This window comes from Porites lutea, chromosome 3 (genome assembly GCF_958299795.1).
Source record: "Porites lutea chromosome 3, jaPorLute2.1, whole genome shotgun sequence".
NCBI classification, from domain to species: Eukaryota; Metazoa; Cnidaria; class Anthozoa; order Scleractinia; family Poritidae; genus Porites; species Porites lutea.
Genome location: NC_133203.1, coordinates 7046794 through 7064856, shown reverse-complemented (window position 1 = coordinate 7064856; position 18063 = coordinate 7046794). Strand labels below are relative to the sequence as shown.

General features: G+C 39.0%; 2 protein-coding genes across 3 annotated transcripts; one reads left to right on the top strand and one right to left on the bottom strand.

Moving 5' to 3' along the window:
• The first annotated feature begins 70 nt into the window (after window positions 1–70).
• Window positions 71–8747, top strand: LOC140930314 (uncharacterized). 2 transcript variants are annotated; one of them, XM_073379993.1, is made up of 9 exons: window positions 71–181; window positions 895–985; window positions 3940–4005; window positions 4536–4684; window positions 5674–5935; window positions 6022–6160; window positions 6454–6527; window positions 7419–7468; window positions 8258–8747. In XM_073379993.1, the coding sequence occupies exons 2-9, from the start codon at window positions 946–948 to the stop codon at window positions 8309–8311; spliced, it is 834 nt and encodes a 277-aa protein (XP_073236094.1). In that variant the 5' UTR covers window positions 71–181; window positions 895–945; the 3' UTR covers window positions 8312–8747. The 2 variants fall into 2 exon arrangements, with proteins under 2 accessions (XP_073236094.1, XP_073236092.1); XM_073379991.1 differs by lacking the exon at window positions 71–181 and adding an exon at window positions 597–786.
• A 1305-nt stretch (window positions 8748–10052) lies between these two features.
• LOC140930313 (alternative oxidase, mitochondrial-like) lies at window positions 10053–18055 on the bottom strand. Its single transcript, XM_073379990.1, has 9 exons — window positions 17832–18055; window positions 15338–15471; window positions 14577–14640; window positions 14286–14377; window positions 13593–13711; window positions 12720–12812; window positions 12212–12324; window positions 11311–11388; window positions 10053–10275 (listed from the first exon to the last, which is right to left on the bottom strand). The coding sequence occupies exons 1-9, from the start codon at window positions 17976–17978 to the stop codon at window positions 10141–10143; spliced, it is 975 nt and encodes a 324-aa protein (XP_073236091.1). The 5' UTR covers window positions 17979–18055; the 3' UTR covers window positions 10053–10140.
• Window positions 18056–18063: the final 8 nt, after the last annotated feature.

Sequence of the window (18063 nt, the reverse complement as noted above, 5' to 3'; positions counted from 1 at the left end):
ACTGACGTAAAAGAGCTTGAAAGGTCTGTAAGGTCAAATTGTTTCCTAGGAGAATGAATTTATTTTCCGTGGATTCCGAAGTCTTTCAGACAATATTTGCGCAATTTGTCTACTTTGTTTTGTGGTTGTAAAGAAGGAAGGAGATAGGTTGAAATGACAAAATCGATCAAAATTTTCCTTGGTTAGTACATTTTTTAGCCTGCGTCGCAGAGGCTATAACTGAATTTATATTGATTTTCCGGGAGAAACTCATCCCTTATTTGGGGTGTGTTGAAGCCCTCTCAGGGATGTGGGTGGGGGGCGGCGCACTTAACATATCTTGATACTAGGAGTCGATGACTGTGAGTATCTCCCGTAAAAAAAACACATGAAAGCAGGCTATGTTGCACTATAAACAGGTAGCTTTCTCCCTGCGCCGACAGAATGACAGGCTAGACCTGTTAAATCATTTGCGTTATCGGGTTTCTCTTAACCAGGCGACAGTTTTGAAAAGAACTTACGTTCATACAACTTTGCAGAAATTTCGGGAAAACCACTTTTCCCTTTTCGAACAAAGCTTCGGTGAAAACGAAATCCGAAATAACATCCGCAAAGGAACAATGGGCCAAAAGAATAATGGAGACTGGGAACGAGATTAGTGGCGAGGCTACCAAGCGTTAAATGGCGCGATTTTAAAGGAACCAACAGTTGGTTTATTTTCCCTTGGTCTTTTTGTTGTTTTCTTGGTTAACGATGGGTGAAACGAAAAATACTCAGCAGAAAAAGAAACGATGGAGAAAATCTAGGGTATTTTTTACATGATTTGCCATTGATTTCGTCCCGTTGTTTATAAACTATTGACTGTTTTCATTTTGTCGTTTACCTGCATGGACTTTTTTCAAATGAATGCACTAGGTTAGGAGATGTTGCCCCAATCTAAAGGATGATCAGCGGGAACAAGAGAATATGGAGGTGGAATCCTGTGGGGAGCAGAATGGGAACTCTAGTAAGTTATGTTCCCTGTTGTGATTCCTTTAGCTTTCATAATCTTTACTCGTGATGATGTCCTTGTTAGCCTGTGTACAGACGCCCCCCTCCCCTCAGAAAAAAGAGAGAGACGTCTGTGAATCGCCGTCGTTAATCGTGTTCCCGTTTCCCCGGAACATGGGAGAAAGCATCTGATTGGTTGTAATATTAATGCGATGATGTAAGTAATTTCCAGTGTTGTGATTGGTGAATGAATCTCAGAAAAGAGTCCCCGACTCTCTGGAATAGGCATGTGAAGAAAGATTAGCCATTTTTGCAGCACCAGTTGCGGGTGCATTTGTCTCTGCTGGTGACTATTGTAAATAAAAGAGAAGGACATACAGAATTCAACACTTAATCAGAGATCTTAGATCTGAATATTGTGCATGGACATTACATGGAAGTTTTTTGGCTGGCCTGTGTACAGACGCTAGGGGGCGCCTGTACACAGGCGTTCTTTTACAGATGATCATAACCCAGATTTTTGAGGACATCTCTTCATTTCGACAAAGAACTGTGGTCGACACGTTGAAAATAAGACAAGAATACGCCGGAGAGATGTCCATCAAGCCATCCCTCACCACCAGCGAAAGAAATGTCATTGGTTACATCACTGGTTATGTGTGTCACAAAACAAGGGATGGACTTCAGCGGTCTAATAGTGAAAAGTTCTCAAGAGTCTCGTCAGTTTTGAATCAGAAGTTACCAAGCATGAAAACAGCACCTGCTGCAATGTCTTTCCCCAATTTAATGTTTCTGTCTCTTTCCAGAGGTGGCCTTTCTCTTGTGGATTATTCAATATTTAATTTCTTTTGCTATGTCAAAGTTTCAATCCGACCTTTTTTAAACTTAGCCAGATTTTATTGCAGCACTCAATGCTCTGACACTGAATTTTAGACCAGTTGATACACAATTCGCCTTTACTTAATCAAACCTGACCATTTACAGCAACACTTTCATCTGATGACAACAATGTGCTTGTTAAACTTTTCGTTTACCTTTACTTTTGAGTGAGGAAATGGTCGTACCTCAAAACATTCAAGGAGGAGAGAAAAGTGAAAGAAAAGAAATGCTCCGTGGGAAACAAAGACTTGCATGGCAAAGACAGTATTAGGAAAGCTCCCATGTCATCCAGTTCCAGCTCTAACACTGATAAGTAATAATTTTCTGAATAATTTAGCTACAAGCAAACCAGTTTTCTAAATTTGATTTAAAGCAATAGAAAAGGTGTCATGGTGCCTGAAAAATAGCTTACAAGATCGTGCAAAACAAAGAAAACATTTGTTTGCGGATAAATTCACTTCCCACGTGACTAAGTTTCCTATCCAGTCTTTCTATTATCCATGGAGATAGTAACCGCGTATGCGTTGTACAGGAGTCCAGAGTCGTGTTGGTCTGGCAACACCTTTTCAACTGTCAGGGGAAAAGCCAAAACAAACAATTTATGCAAATGTATACTGGAACAGGATTAACAACAGGGATTCACAAATGTTTCTATCCCCAATTTTTTTTAAGGGAGGGGGCATCTGTACACAGGCCATGTATTGGTGAGAGAACTGATGTTGGTCACTCTTAAGGGTTTGAGGGATAATAAAACATTTGTGTTATAGGGGCTGTCTACCAGAAACAGGTCCAGGGTGCAAAGAAAATCATTTTTACAGCTTGCCTTCCGGTCAAGCTGAATTAGCATTTACTAGCCCAGTTGTCATTTCAGCTAGCCCCAAAAGCTTTTTGACGAGCAGAATTCACTTCACCATTCTTCTGTTATTCGAATTCCTCAAAAAAATCACTTGCGCGTCGGGCAAGTTAAAAACAGAATTTACTAGCCGGAAAGCAAAATCCACTAGCCCTGGGCTATCGGACACTACTTTCTTTGCACGCTGAGGTCAGACATGTAGTTCACACAACTCACATAGGACTTCATAACTTGTGAACCCTCTTGAAGCTTCATAACTAGAATACATCACTGTCTCGTAACTCCTCAGGAAACTCTGTTTTCTAACTAGGGTTGCATAGTATTACATTACCCAACTGATCATGCACCCCGGGATTGGAGATCGGACCCAGTTGTTTCAAAGAATATAAAAAAGTGGGAAGTGGTAAAAAAATCACTCCCAATAATCAGTTGCATTTCCTTACGAGATGTGTCAACTATAGTGACTCAAGAGTGCTTTGAAAGGAAAAATTTTGGACTTTTGGATAAGTGTCATGAAATAATCTTCATTGCTCCAGGGATGGCAAATCACAGATAACTGCTCCTTTAACAAATTTATTTTACAGTATGGAACCCATGACAGTACCAACAGTAACCAGGTGCTCATATAAGGCTGTACCCTAATGTACAAAATCCTCAATGATCAGTCAGCTCCCATCTGAGAAACTCCTGTGAAAAACCCAATGATTGTAACATCAACTATAATCTTAGGAATCTTGAAACTGATCTAGCACTTCCAACGCCAAAAACTAATTTCCTCAAACATATTTTTAAGTATAGTAGTGCAATGCTTTGGAACAATCATTCTTACAAGGCAAAAACAGCACAATCACTTTCCAAATTTAAAAGCAAACTTGCCTCTTTGCCTTCTGCTGGATTGCATTATTCTCCAAAAATTCTGGCTCACCAACATATATAATAATGATTGTAAAATTAGCTGCATTGTGTAATTCGTTACATAATTAATAACAAAATTTAACAGAGAATAATAATTATTCTCTATTAATTGTTTTACAACTTATTATTCTCTATTAAATTTTGTAACATTTTGCATTCTGATAGAGAACACCATGTTGCTTTTTTTTTTGTTGTAATATTTGTTTGCCTATGCCCCACCTGGAAATCAGCTTTTGTTGTGTGTGGCTAGCGTAACTAAATACATTTGTTGTTGTTGTTACTTCATGACTGCTTAACGCAAGGACTATAATATTTCTTTACAGCTGGATCTGAGACATCTGCCTCTGTCACACTAATGGCAAACAATAGAGCTCTGGCAGCAGCATTAGGTACAATAATTATTACTTATGTTAGGAGGAGAAGACAGAGTGGCCAAATAGTTGGAGCGCTGGGCTTGAAATTTGTGAGGCCCCAATTCAAGTCCCGCCCTTACCACAGGCTGGATTTCTTCTTGGTAGTCCTAAAATCACATCGTTGGCCAACTGGTTTGCGTCCTACCAGTTGGGATTTTTTTTGACCATTTTATGTTCCATTGTGTGTTTTATAATCCCTGAAAAGCCCCATGAGGGTAGGCTCGATTTCCTCCACTATCTCATTTTCCGAACAGCGGCTGGTAATTGAGCCTACATGAGGGGAGAGGTTATTAAAGTATTTTCTTCTTCTTCTTCTTATTATTATTATTATTATTATTATGATTATTATTATTCCAATTTTGTTTGCTAGTTGTATTTTGTAGTAAATTTTAGAGGAATTACCATCTTTTGACAAAATGGATAGCACAGTTTAAGGTATTCAATAATTAATATTGTTAGTACTTCTTGTTTTGGTAATATAGCTGTAAATGCTAATCTTTTTTCAGCGGAGGCACAGCAACAAGTAAGATCCCTGCACCAAGAAAACATCAATCTGAAAAAGCAAATTTGTGACAACCATCTTAATTTTGTTGAGAAAAGCAGCAAACTAGAGAAACAAGTGAAATCTGTTGAATACCTCTCAAAAGAAGCTCAGGTAAGATTAAGGTCTGCTGTGTTTTCCTTGGGCAAGTACATGTACCCTTGCTGTAATAAACCTTCTGCTCATGTTTTCACCATAATATTAGATGGAGGCATTAGGTTGAGTAGGGAAAGCTGGAAAGTTGGTTGGAGAGTTGGTTTTTCTATTTTGCTTGAAGGTGTTAATGTGCTAAGAGTATACTGGTGCTGATGCTCCCCAAATTTAGAACCCCATCCCCCACAGCAAAACTTGCGAATAAGTGCCCTCCCTCCCTTGTCTTCACTTTCCTAAATAAGTTAAGTATATCCTCTTTCTTCTCTCACTTTTATAATAAAATTATTATTATTGTTTTTTACACTTTGGCTATACTTGCATCGCAGTACAGGAGAACAGTGTCTTCTTCACTGAGCAGGGGGGAAAGAATGTCAGTTTTACAGCTTGTTTTTGGGCAAGCTGTAGCTAGCATGTACCAGCTCAAGTGTCATTTTAACTACAAGCCAGAAATAATTCTTTCAAGACCAGATTAGTTACTAATCTCCTGCAATTTGAATTCCCCCAAAAAACTTCACTTTCCCCATCGGGCAAGTTATAAAGAACAGAATCCACTAGGTCAATAGCAAAAACCACTGGCCCTGAGCTATCAGACATGACTTTCTCTGAATGCTGCTGAGTTAGTTCTACATGCATAGTTGGTCTCTGTGTCCAAGATGGTTACGAACTTTAGTCTAAACTATCCTTTTAAGGGCCCATGTTCACCCAAGTGGCTTTGCACGCTTGTGTTTTTGTTTTGAAATGCCTTTTTTCAGTCTTTTGTCAAATTCAGTGTTTTGATTGGGCAGAGCGTTCACCTTTTTCATGTTTGGCCGAAGCGTGACTCTACACACACTGAAGATGGCAATTTTCAACTACGCGAAATCATTTTCCTGGAGTACAGGCATGCAAAGTTGCTTTGGTGAACATGGGCCTTTAACAATTGTAGTAATAAATGTTTCATATTGTTATAGGTTGTCTTCAGTAAGGTTTACAACCTGCTTAGTCAGTCCTCCGCATTTTATGTCCAAGGAACCAACGTTCTGTCAGATGCTGTAAATCTTGTCAGTTCTAGTCTGTCCAAGGTAGATGTAATGGACAATAGTGAGCAATATATGGAGCCACCGGAAGTAAACATTGCATGCACCACCCCTCCTCCTGATGAGCCAACAGAGATGGAATTTACAGCATCACAGTCTGTTGTTATTGAAACTTTTGACCCAGCCATGACTGGAGGTTTGTTAAATTTGCCTTTTTGGTAGTGGTTGTCCTCAAGAACATGAATACGTTATTAATTTTATTTATTGATTGTTCCTTTTTAGATCCACTAATTCAGTCAAAGCAACCAGATGTTGATGATGATGGAATGTCATTAGACATTATAACACAAGAACTTGCCACAAGACGTTCAAAGAGGAAAAGTTGCACGGGCGTCAGTTATGCTGAACCGGGTCTTCGCAAGTAAGGAATTTTTACTGTTAGTTTTTACTTTCATTTTGTACTGTTATTTCACTCTGATTTTCATAGTACGTACATTTCATACTGTACAATACATGCTCGTAAACTTAAAACATGGCAGCAGTTATTACAAGCTAAACTTTGCAGTGAAACTACTCCTGGGACTTATGGTTCCACTTGAGGTTTGAACATTTGAACATTGTTTTTGTGGTTGATAAGAAACTAGAAAACCATGGGAAATTTTTGTTAATTTGGTAATATTATTTTTCACTGTTATCTGTGCTACTGTTAAATAGCAAACTGCGCAGAGGTGACCCATTTACAGACACCAAGTTATTTGGAGTAGAATTGGTGAAAGACTCTAGGAAAAGTAAGTCCACTTGAGTACTCACATACTAGCATCAGAGTAATGGACCAGGCTAATTTAGAGATACATGTACTGTACAATGTGTTAATGAGTTCTACAAGATTTTCACTGTGAATTCCAACTAAACCTTATTTTGAGACAATATTAGTCTGAAATGTCATCCATCTACATTGCCTACGCTGCAGCCTGTGGTGGGCAAAATGGAGAGAGGCTCTCCCTTCGCCCTCCCCCGAACCCCCAGGGTTAGGGGATGGAGTCGGATGACTTTTGAGACTAGACCATACCAGCCATAAAAAAGTTGTGGATATGAGTATGTACCACTGTGAAGGGTAGGGTATTGAAGCTGTCTGAGGTAACGTGTAGAAATCGGGGACTGTTTTGTTCTAGAAAAGGCTATCATTAATTCTTTGAAAAATAATAACATTGGTCATTGAACAATATTATTATTTTTTAGAGTTTTGGTTTGTAGCCTAGTCTGGGAGTAGGTTGGGATTTTTGGTGCCTACTCTAGAAGAGGGGTTGCAAAATGCAGCTGAAAGTGATCAAAGGGTCACATGCTTTCAGTGGCTCACCCCAACCTAAAAATTTCCAGTGAAATACTAGGCTGCATTTTTCATTTCTGAGTTTGAGAAATATTTTAGCTACCCATGTCTCAATCCAATCTTGTATTGAGCTTTTTCACTCATATGGCTAGTATCTATACAAATTTATTGGAACATAGGAAAAGAGTTCAACTCCCACAGGATTGGTTTGGGACACCAACATGGCCGCCATTTCATTGTTTTGGGACACCAATAAAGCCGCTGTGACGTCATTTGAACATACTCTATTGGTATATATAGTGTATATATTGGTGAAAGTGATGAAAATTTTTCCAATATTTTTTTTTTACAGAAAAGAAAAATTTAAAGAGATCTGCTTCCTTACCAGGGATGAGTAACAATGTAAGTGCAGTAATATTAGGAATGATGATAAGGGGGATGGCAACAAGAACCTCAATAAAGCAGTATATTTAGATTAACTAAACAACAACTTTGCATGTGTAGCACACTTACTTTTTGTTTATTTCTCTGCCAAGACTGCATGGTTGCAACTTGAAATTGCCTAATGTTACGTGTAAACAAACGATGACAAATTTCTCTTTCTCTTTTTGGACTTGGATTTTTTTCTTAGGAATTTAACTCTTGGAGAGTTTGCTTACATTTGACAAAGTAAGCAAAATGGGATAATTGCTCTGGCGATTAAAAAAACATGAAGTCAGAAAAGCTGTAGCAAGTCAATACTTGTAGTTAATGGTTATTAAATTATAGGCTGCTGTTCCCTTTCCCTAAGTGTTGCGCCTTAATTGGAGGGCAAGTTTATGTCTCTTGGTGATCCTAAAAGCCAAGACCAGTTGAAACCTCAGTACCCTGGGTGCCTTCGGCCAACACTGAAAATTCCCGCTGCACGCGAGAAAAACCTCTGGTACCCAGGGTAAAACCTCAGTCCCTGGTGGGTTCAACTGTTCTGAGCAGGTTCTTTTCGATGGAAATTGTAATGCCTGCCCCCACTACCCACTTCCCCCCTCCCCCACCCCAGTTGGGTGATGGCTTAATGTCCTATCCCCTTTAAAAAAAGTCGGAGAAGTATTGGCAACAGAGTGTGAAGAGGTTTGGTGAGGTTAAGGTAGGGTAAGGTAGACATCACATTTGACCAGTTGCAAAACCTTAAATTTCCCTAAATTGGTTTTGCAGAAAAAACGAGCTCCTCTGAACAACCTGACAAACATAATCAGAGAGGAAAATTGAATATTATACCTATCTACTTGGAACAGTGAAGTTGGCAAGTTCACGCTTGAACAAACAAGGGAGTAAGGTTTGTGAGTGAGCAGCAGAAGTAAACAAGAAATTAGCTTGCTTCTTAGAGAACTCCTCACATGTTCGCACCCTTTAGCCCACTTGCTTAACTGTCCAGCCAGAGCATGCTAATTTAATATGGGAGATTATAATTGAAAGTAATATAAAATGATATTTATGGAAAACATTTGGATGAAAGCATTTTTATAAATAATGTCCAGCTTATTTATTGCTATCTAGGCCAAAGATTTGTTGACTCTTGTAAAATATTTTAACGAAAACCTTGCTGTTTAAAAGAAATCTTGTGAGGCTCACGGATAAATTTTTGTCATTTAAACTTGCTGTGCGAAATAGGCAAGACGTATGAAATAAATGTTGTTGGTGGCATTACAAAGATATGAAAGTGTTTTTTGATTTCCAGGTTATTTCATTTTTGTGTCAAAGATTTGTCTTGCTGTTGTAGAACGCTCGTGACTGGAACTGTCGACAAAAACATCAATTTTAGATTTTGCACTTAGCGATTTTCTTATCGTATTCAAGCGAGAGTTGGGTAGTTCCTAACACACAATCGGCATGTGAGGGACGAGTCGCTAAGTCTATTTTGGGGGGAACCAAGGTGAATTGATGAACGATTTTCATTCAGCTAACATATTCTTGCTTTCTCCGTTACTTCATTGCTCAACTTCTCCCTCATAAGCCCACAATTTCTTGATTGGCTGTTTGGATGCGTTTCGCCTTCACTACATTGATTGCATTGATCTTACTCCGCCATGTCTTATATACCATGATGCTAGAAGTATGTTATAAGAAAGCGAATCCTTTTCCAGTCATCGCGGTCTTGTAAATCCACTATGCAACAAAATACAAACTACTAAAGAAACAGAACTTTATTACAAGTTTTGTCGAACTAAACAAAAATTGACTGCAACACATAGCTTTTTTACTAGCACAACTGTCCTTTTTCAATTACTTAATCTTGTTAGCATCTTTCTCTCTTTCTACGACAAGATGTGATATAAAGTTTTTCTTACACACTGCGAATTTCATCCGCGAACTGTTCGGAAAAAAAAGCGAAATGATATTTACAAAAATATACTACAAGTTGCCCTTTCATTGACTTTTTCTTTACTTTGTGCGGTGTACTTTATTGGCAATTCATGGCAAACGCGTGCTTCCTTTAATTTACCCAATCAGAGGTAAATCATGCGTGCGCCTTTTTTTTTTCCCGCGCGCTTAACGCACTGTTGTTTTCCCGCTTACTCCTTTCTCGTATCTTTTCTTTGAGCTCTGATTTGGTACGGATTGCCAGATTGATTCTTACTTTTCGTCATACAACACTCCTCAAAAAAGGATAACAACAACACTAATGCTACCGTATAACTGCCTGTTTTAGAAACTTATCCTGTTTAGCATGGAGCAAAAGCGATCACGAAAATCGCTAGCCTGAGAAAAAGGATGAAATCTTACGATGCCACCACTGGCTTCCCCGCGAAATGACGTCTGAGGAACGAGCGCAGAAATTCCATTCTGATGACGTATCCGCCACTACCCATATTAGATTGGTGCTTCTGATTGGTCGTGCCGCGATGGAAACTTGCTTCAGCCAATCAAAAGCAGTACCCAGTTCTGTGAAGTGACTCGTGATCAGTATGGAATTTCTGCGCTCGTTCCTCGGACGTAATTTCGCGGGGAAACCAGTGCTGGCGTCGCCAAATGTCGGCTGTTTTCTTAGTCTAGATAATCGCTTACACTGCATTGCTAAAAAGTTACTTAGAATCTGTTTACAGCTTTTTCTCGCCCGGTAGGAAAGGGTTTTGTGCACACAGTGGCAGGGAACTAAGTGTATGATTAACGACTCGATGATGGGCCTCATCAGCTCGAATGACCAGAATGACATCACGCATTGTCGAGCCCTCCTAGAAAAAAGGTGGAGACGAAAAATCGTGAAAGATTGTTACGAGTTTGAAATAATTTAAAATCGCACTTAGAGAAAAATTTTAGCGAAATGTTTAAAAATTGTTTTAGAAAAAAGTTTATTAATTTAATACTTCATAGCAAGCTTTAGAAGAAGAAGAATGTCCATAGGACAAATTATTTTCAAATTACTTTACCAAACAGAGAGAGTCGTATATTGAGTATTAGGGAGCTCAAGGTGATGTTACACGGGACGATTCCCAACGACTACTTTTAGCGCAACACCGCGTTCCAATGATGGAACAGTGTTGAAACCATTTGAGACAATGTCGCAACTATGTTGCGACGCTTTATTGTGGTAAAATCGTTGTTGCGAATCGTCCCGTGTAACAATAGGTGATGTTACACGGTACGATTCGCAACGATGATTTTTAGCGCGACACAGCGTTGCAATGTTGGAACAATGTTGTAACTGTTCGACACAATGTCGCAACAATGCTGCAACGCTGTGTTGCGCTAAAAATCGTCGTTGCGAATCGTCTCGTGTAACATCACCTTTAAGCAACGACGACGGCGACGGCAACGAGAGCGGGAAAAAAGCAATAGGACCATATTAGCAAAACAGAAAATTTGCACGTGCATCACGCATTTTTGTACATTTCTTTGCCGTCGTTGGACGAATACAACGTGAAACTGCCTAATTTTACGTTTTGTCGTGGACGGGAACACAAGAGAACAACTTTTTTTTCTTTTCTTGAACTTTGATACAGTCCTTTAGAGTTCAACTCAAAAAAGTTTGCCGACGTTTGATGAATGAGATGAGAATGAGATGGAATAAGCGCGATAAAGTTTAAGGCAGCGCGAATTCAGTTTTTAAGTGACGTTTTCGTAGCCGTGGCCGTCGTTGTTGCTTAAGCTCCCTACTGTCAGAAATGTTGGCCGGATGACAGCGCCATGTCGCGTGATAAAGCAATTTTATTGTGCAAGATGTGGAAATACTGAATTAAAATAATTGCAACGAACTCAGTGACACATACCGGCAATTTCCAGTAGTTGACAGCAATCTTAGGGGCCAGTAGATTTTCCCACAAAGGCAACTTGCCGCTGTCAATACACTAAATGTAAAAGAAACAACAAAACAGAGGAATTAATGGAACATGCTGAACCAAGGAGTCCTAAAACAGTACAAGATTTGACATGATTCTCCGTGTGTCTTATCAAAAGATCACCTCAGAGATTATTCATCTAATAATCCGAATGCACTCAGTAAACAGTGAAGGACATTATCAGCAACATTGCTTCCATGAAAGTGGAAACGAGCCGGGGCATGTCTCCATGGTAAAGGTTGTTTACCATTTACATGTGTTAAACCGGTCGGTTCACAGTTCGGGCTAATGATAAAGAAAATTTAGGGCTGGTAAATTTGGTACCCGAATCCGCGCATTTACCATTTGCACAAATCAGTTTCACTTACCGAAAAACGTTCGCGAAAGCCTGAAACTGGGATTAAAAATAGCTTTGATGAAGTGAAGCACGAATCCTAGCTAGTTTCCGTTTGGAACATTTCGACCGGTAAAACAGGACTATCTTTTCAGACTTTGCATAACTTTCGGGACTTTTACACTGCATGGAACGACCCGAAAAGTTGTGTTCTACTTTCCAACCGAAACTTTCTGGAAACGTTTTGTAAACGGTAAGCCGCCGAGATGTATTGTATGGCAGTCTTGGGAGGAAAAGAAAAGTGTTGAAAGAGTATTGAGATCAGTGCTGCATGGTAGGGTGCGAAGACATGTTTGTGGCAGTCGGCAGTTCGACTTGGCCAAGGCTTGCAAAAAGATGCAGGGGACAGTCTGCGCTGGCAGGAGGCTACATCCGACTACGGACGAAGTAACCTAAAGGAACTAAACTGAAGGCAGTTAAGAAAGCAGCTATATATACCTCAAGACAGTGAGTGTAAGTTTTGACTGCTTCTTCCTCCAAATATCCAACAAATCTGTGGCAGAACCTGGGACTCATGACGTAAGCCAGGAAAAACAAGTTCACAAAAATGCCTGACAAAATGTAAAACAAGAAATACAGGTTTGTAAGTAATAGTAATATTAGAGAGTGGTGTCCGATTCGGTCTGTCATCGTACGAGCGTTTTACCAAAATAGGATGACCTCGAGCTGGATCAGTTGATCAGTTTTAAAGACAGAATTGGACAACACGAAGTTCTGTTACCTGCAAAATTTTTGTCAATTGTGATAATTTCAACTTGAAAACACAATGTTTCTCGAGATTTTTTCCTCTAGACGTAAGGAATAATAGAATTTATTCAAGAGCAACTGGCCTATTAATGTTGAAATCAGAACTGCCGACAGCCAATCAGATTGAAGAATTTGTTATAGTCACGATGGCTGACGGACTCGTCAAAGCAATAATAGTTTTCTCAGAAAATGAAATTACCTTGAGCTAACAAAATTGTTCCACGGAAAATTATTCCAGGTTTCTTCATTTCCAGTGCTGTCATCAAATGCATCCTTTCGTTTTCAGCTTCCTCTTTAAATAAATGAGATATTTTACTTTCAGGCAAAACATCCGCCTTGAAAGTCACCTGACCTACATAGCTATGGCGATTTATGCGAAGGAACTTTATCTTTACATTTGTTTTGCTATAATATGCTACGTTACGTTACGTTATCTAACGTTACGTCTGCTTTGCTATCTGTATGTTGGGCTACGCCGGTCATGTTTTGTTACACTACACTAGGTACACTTTGTTCTGATGTTGCGATATGCTGTTCTTTGCCACGTTAGATATTGAATGCTAGCTATATGCTTAATCGTACTTTTTGTGCCTTAAAGTCACATTGCGTTACGCTACACTTTGCTACGTTACGTTAGCTGCTGTGTTATGTTACGCTCTGTTATGCTACGTTATGTTGCGTAACGTATGTATTGCACCTTTACACAACACTATGCTGTGTTCTGCTATGTTGCGTCGGCTATGCTTTGTTCTGGTGTTACGTTGCGCTTTGCTACATTACGGTACGTGGTACGTTTGTTATGCTATTCTATTCTACGTTACGTTATTTATGTTTTGTTACGTTAGTAACATTACGTTTGCTATGTTATGTTACTTTTTGTTACCTTCATTACATTGCCTTACGCTACGCCATGGCAGGCTGTTGCATTATGGTATGCGATGTTACGTTACGATTTGCTATATTACGTTACCGTTTATCTGTGCTGTGTTTTTGGGTGTAGTCGACTGAAATAGGTCAGATGCTACAGTCATCTTCAGTACTGTTACGGTTTGATTTGTCTAAAGTGACTCACCTAACAAGGTATGTATCCATCCGTTGTCTCTTGTAAGCTTTCTTAATGAGTGAAAGTGTCTTGACATAGCACCGATCATACCAGGAACTCCAGCTATTGTTTCCAGCATAATGATGCGACTAAGGGTAGAGCAAATATAAACTGATTGTACCTCTCCGTCTTTTCGTGGCCAGTGTGTACATAGAAGGTTTTTAAAAATTGTAACAAGTTTTTCGAAACAAACATCTCTGTAAGACAGATATAGTTAGTATGAGGGATACAGTTCAGTCATCTGAAGAGCTTGCTATAACTTCTGGATTGCCGCAGGGGTCCATCCTCGGACCCCTGTTGTTAATTGTCTAAGTTTTACTTTACTTTACCGACCATGCGGCCAAGCTAGTCCCGAGGGCTAGACGAAGCAGCTAAAGGTGGTCCCGAGGATAAAAACATACAACCAAAGGTGGTCCCGAGGGTAAGAGCATACAGCCAAAAGTGGTCCTGAGGGTTACACCATACAGACAAAAGTGGTCCCGAGGGTCAGACCATGCCGCCAAAGGTGAGCCCGCGGGTTTGTCCAGCCAAAGCTGGTCCCGAAGGTAGGGTGTCCGGCTTGGGGCAGAGTTCAAATCTTCGTTCCCAAAGCCTCGTTTATGTCGTTGTTAGCGAGAGAACCTGGGAACGACGGTAAGTGATTTTAAATTGCTGGAAACTTACTTTAGCCAGCGATTTTCGTCCAACTCTACAAAGTGGTACAATGACAATGTGTCGAAAACGCCTCTTAAAGCCTGGACACTCCTGTATGCGAGCTGTAATCGAAAGGCAAAAAAGGAAACGCAAATGTAAGAAACAGTACGTTTGTTAGAAAAATTAATTCTTCATTATAGAATTGAGAAGGAAAAGAGCAAAGATGAGGGGAACCTAAACCGCAGGAAGCCAGTTCGCTAAAGACATTTTGAGGTTAATTAAGGAAAAAATAAAAAAAATTGAATGACTGCGCAAAGATACCTTGTCTACAAACTTTTCAGGTTTTTCGTGGGTTATCTGAACATTTACTACATCTTCTTGCGACCTGAAATCAAATGTTGAGATAAGACCCATTTGCTATAGCCTCACACGCAGACGTTCTTAGGGGTTCAGGAATGCGTGACGAACCCCTAAGAACGTCTACATTGGCTAGGGAGGATTGAGATTCGAGTGATACTTTTGTTTCCCTTGGTTACCGTGTACAAGGCCATTTTCAGTGTTAAATCTTGACAAAATATGTTCGAACATTTTCTAATGAAAACCACTGAGTAGTTCTTTTTCCTGTAGTGGTGTACATCACACCCTACAAGGTTGGTCTAACTTTTGAGTCTGTGGATAAAATCTTTAAGTGTGACCATTCAAATGAAAGCTACTGAATAGTACTTTCCTGTGGTGCTGTTTATTATGCTGTACAACGTGGCTCTAACATTTGAGTCTGTGGATGAAATCTTTAAGTGTGACCATTAAGGAAAGCTTAGCTACTGAGCAGTACTTTCCAGTGGTACCGTAAAGTACGCTGTACAAGGTGGTTCAAACTTTTGAGTCTGTGAATGAAATCTTAAAGTGTGATTATGAAATGAAAGCTACTGAGCAGTACTTTCCTGTGGTACCGCAAAGTACGCTGTATAAGGTGGTTCTAACTCCATCGAGATAAACACAGCTCATTTTTACATGATTTGCAACTAAAACGTCTTTTATTCCGAAGACTGCACTCTTGTAAGCATGAATTTTTGTTTCAGTACCAGACTGGATGTGGCATCCTGTACTCTTCATCTCCTAAAGTGTTTCCATCTTTACCAAAATGATTGATTGGAACGTCCTTGAAGTGCGGTTCAACTTGCTGTTTTTTAGTGACACTTGTGGACATAAGAGCGACCTAGAAAAAAAGGAAATTAATTCTAGTTTCAGTAGTGGTAAATACATCACATGATATGCCTATGAAAACGAAATTTTTAAAAATTAAAAGACTCTTCTTGATTCTGATTCAGAATTCGAAGTCGCAGCCCAGCATACATTAGGGACCTTACGATCCGACCAACGGCGACGTCCATGAAAACGTCGCTGAAAAATAGACTTCGCATCCTTTCACTTTTTTTCACAATTAATCCAACGGTCCCAGTTACTTAAAAGAAGGGAAATTGGGTTGGAGCTGAAGAGAAGAGACCGCTCCCGAGTTGTGACAGAGATGATAGAATTTATCACCTTTCCGTTTCCGTTCCCAAGTAAACTTAAAATTTGGTCAGGTCACGTCCCAGTTATCCAGGGACGGCAAAGAAATTTAAAAAAAAATCGTGACGTTCATTAAACCTGTTGCTTTTTTGACGTTCCCATTGTCGTTGCCGTCGTAGTTTGGTAAGGTCCCTATTCTCTCTCATCTGGTCACGAAAAGTGCCGCCGAGGACGCTGTTTGCGTCGCCTTGTCCTCAGGAATTTTGTTTACCAAGTGAAAGGAAAATAGAGACTGGTTTTATGTTGGCTGACTAAAACAAATAGCAATATTGCGGATGTCCTTAAACTATGACGCTTCAGTTTCTCAGAAAAAAATCCTTGATGGCCAGAGAAAAATGTTCGTGTTGCAAGGTATCTTCCATTTTTTAAAAAACTACCACTGTCAATAATAAATCTTCTAATTAATGTATTTTAAACTTTTGTCCGCTAAACACTCTATCGCTATTTCTTAAGAGGAAAAGATAGCTCAAATCTCTTTGCTTTAAAATTCTCACCCTACCCATAAATAATACCCTTAGAAGTCCTTTTGAAGCCAAAGTCCTTGCTGATATTGATGAGGAAAAAAATGATTTAGTCCGGTTTTTCCCGGAAAACGTGATCATTGCGGAACTGATTGCTTATTCGAAGCAAGAAACGAAAAAAGAACAATTTCGCTTCCTTTTCTTTTGCATTAAGTAATTTGTGTGTCTGAATGAAACGAAAAGAAGGTTATTTTTGTAATTTATCAACACTCCGGTTGTGAAATGCTTGTTTATTTCATTCTTAGTTTCCTTCGATAATTACTATCATAATCGGCGTCATCGTCATCAACATCATGCATCATCAATTAGATAAAAGAAAACTAGCTTTACTTCCAATTCTAAACACGGAACCGGCCGGAATTTTTTCTCTGGAAATGATCATAGTTTTAGGTATTTTTTTTCATTTTTTTTCATTTTTTTTTCTGGAAACTGCATTAATGACTCAGTAATCTCAGTAGCTTTCTTTTCAATCGACCAAAAAGTGTTTTATTGGAAGAAAGACCTTTTTTCCAGTAGAGCCAACAACAAACACTTCCTATCCCCGAATAAGCACTTCTGGCAAAGAAAACATAAAAACGAATGTTTCCGTAAAATTAATTCAAGAAAGCCACAGTGCCGGAAGACAAAAATAAAAGACAAAATAAATAGAAAGAAACCCCGGAAAAAATACTTAGAATTTGAGTTCTTTGTACGAACGAACTACCTCAAGTAATAGAAAGTTGATAATTAAATACTTTATAAAACGTACACCGACATTTAAAAAAAGTGTCAAAACACCTTGCTCTTGAGTGTAAAATACGCCTCGCTTCTTTTCTTTGTTTTCCGCATTGATTTTCCACGCATCAAGGAAAATAATCTAAAGCGTCCGAACAGGCATTGCACATTTTTCATTTCCTTCCCATTATTTCACTTTCAAGTGGAGGAGATTTCAAATAACGACGACGAAACAAGTAAAAGCGACTGAAACACGATTCTGATCCAGAAAGAGTTTTCGTGGAAAATGTATTTTTAAGTGATAAAATTGTTACATTCAGAGGGTGAAATAATTTTTCTTTATCAGGTTTTATTTACGGTTAAAACTAACGATTAAAACCACGCTTCGACCTGTAAAGTGCGACTTTTAGAAGGTTAATACGACAGAAATTAACATCAACTAGTAAAATTTAAAACACGGAAATATTAAAAGCAATAATAAGAAATTATAGTAGAAATTAGTTTCATCGCCACATTTTCGCATCAAAAATGAATTACAATGTGTTAAAGTCAGTATATAACCAAAATTACCAAAACGTCTTGCTGGGGCTGGAATTTCCAAAATCTATAACTCTAGGAAGTTTGTAGTTTTGAATGAAACAACAATATTCTTATGAGGCCAAATTCTGAAACGACGAGAATTAAAATTACTTTAAAATACTATATATGATTTCCTGCATATGTAATACAATTTGTGTTCGATAAACGTGCGGCCGTTCACAGTTTTACCTACCCCTGCCTGTCGAGAAGGAAGAATTCCTCTTTTGATCAAATATAAGGAAGAGCTTTCTGCAAAGACGACATCAAGTTGTTTTGTCAAAGAGAGCCCTGCAGTTCCTCTTACTAACAAACCAAGTCTGTGAAATGCGGCTGTAGCCATTTGGACAAGTCAATTTGAAACTTTTGAGTTTGCAACACTCGGTGTACTTCTGCACGCGCTGTCTGGGATATATTTAAAATAGAAG

Bases quoted from the DNA above. Each gene is read 5' to 3' on its own strand.
- LOC140930313 (XM_073379990.1), bottom strand. From the start codon at position 17,978: ATGGCTACAGCCGCATTTCACAGACTTGGTTTGTTAGTAAGAGGAACT. The intron at 15,472-17,831 runs GTAGGTAAAACT...CTTTTTTTCTAG, and splicing joins TTCCTTCTCGACAGGCAGGG to GTCGCTCTTATGTCCACAAG. The intron at 14,378-14,576 runs GTATCTTTGCGC...TTTCGATTACAG, and splicing joins CTGAAAAGTTTGTAGACAAG to CTCGCATACAGGAGTGTCCA.
- LOC140930314 (XM_073379991.1), top strand. From the start codon at position 733: ATGGGTGAAACGAAAAATACTCAGCAGAAAAAGAAACGATGGAGAAAA. The intron at 986-3,939 runs GTAAGTTATGTT...ATTTCTTTACAG, and splicing joins GGAGCAGAATGGGAACTCTA to CTGGATCTGAGACATCTGCC. The intron at 4,685-5,673 runs GTAAGATTAAGG...ATATTGTTATAG, and splicing joins ACCTCTCAAAAGAAGCTCAG to GTTGTCTTCAGTAAGGTTTA.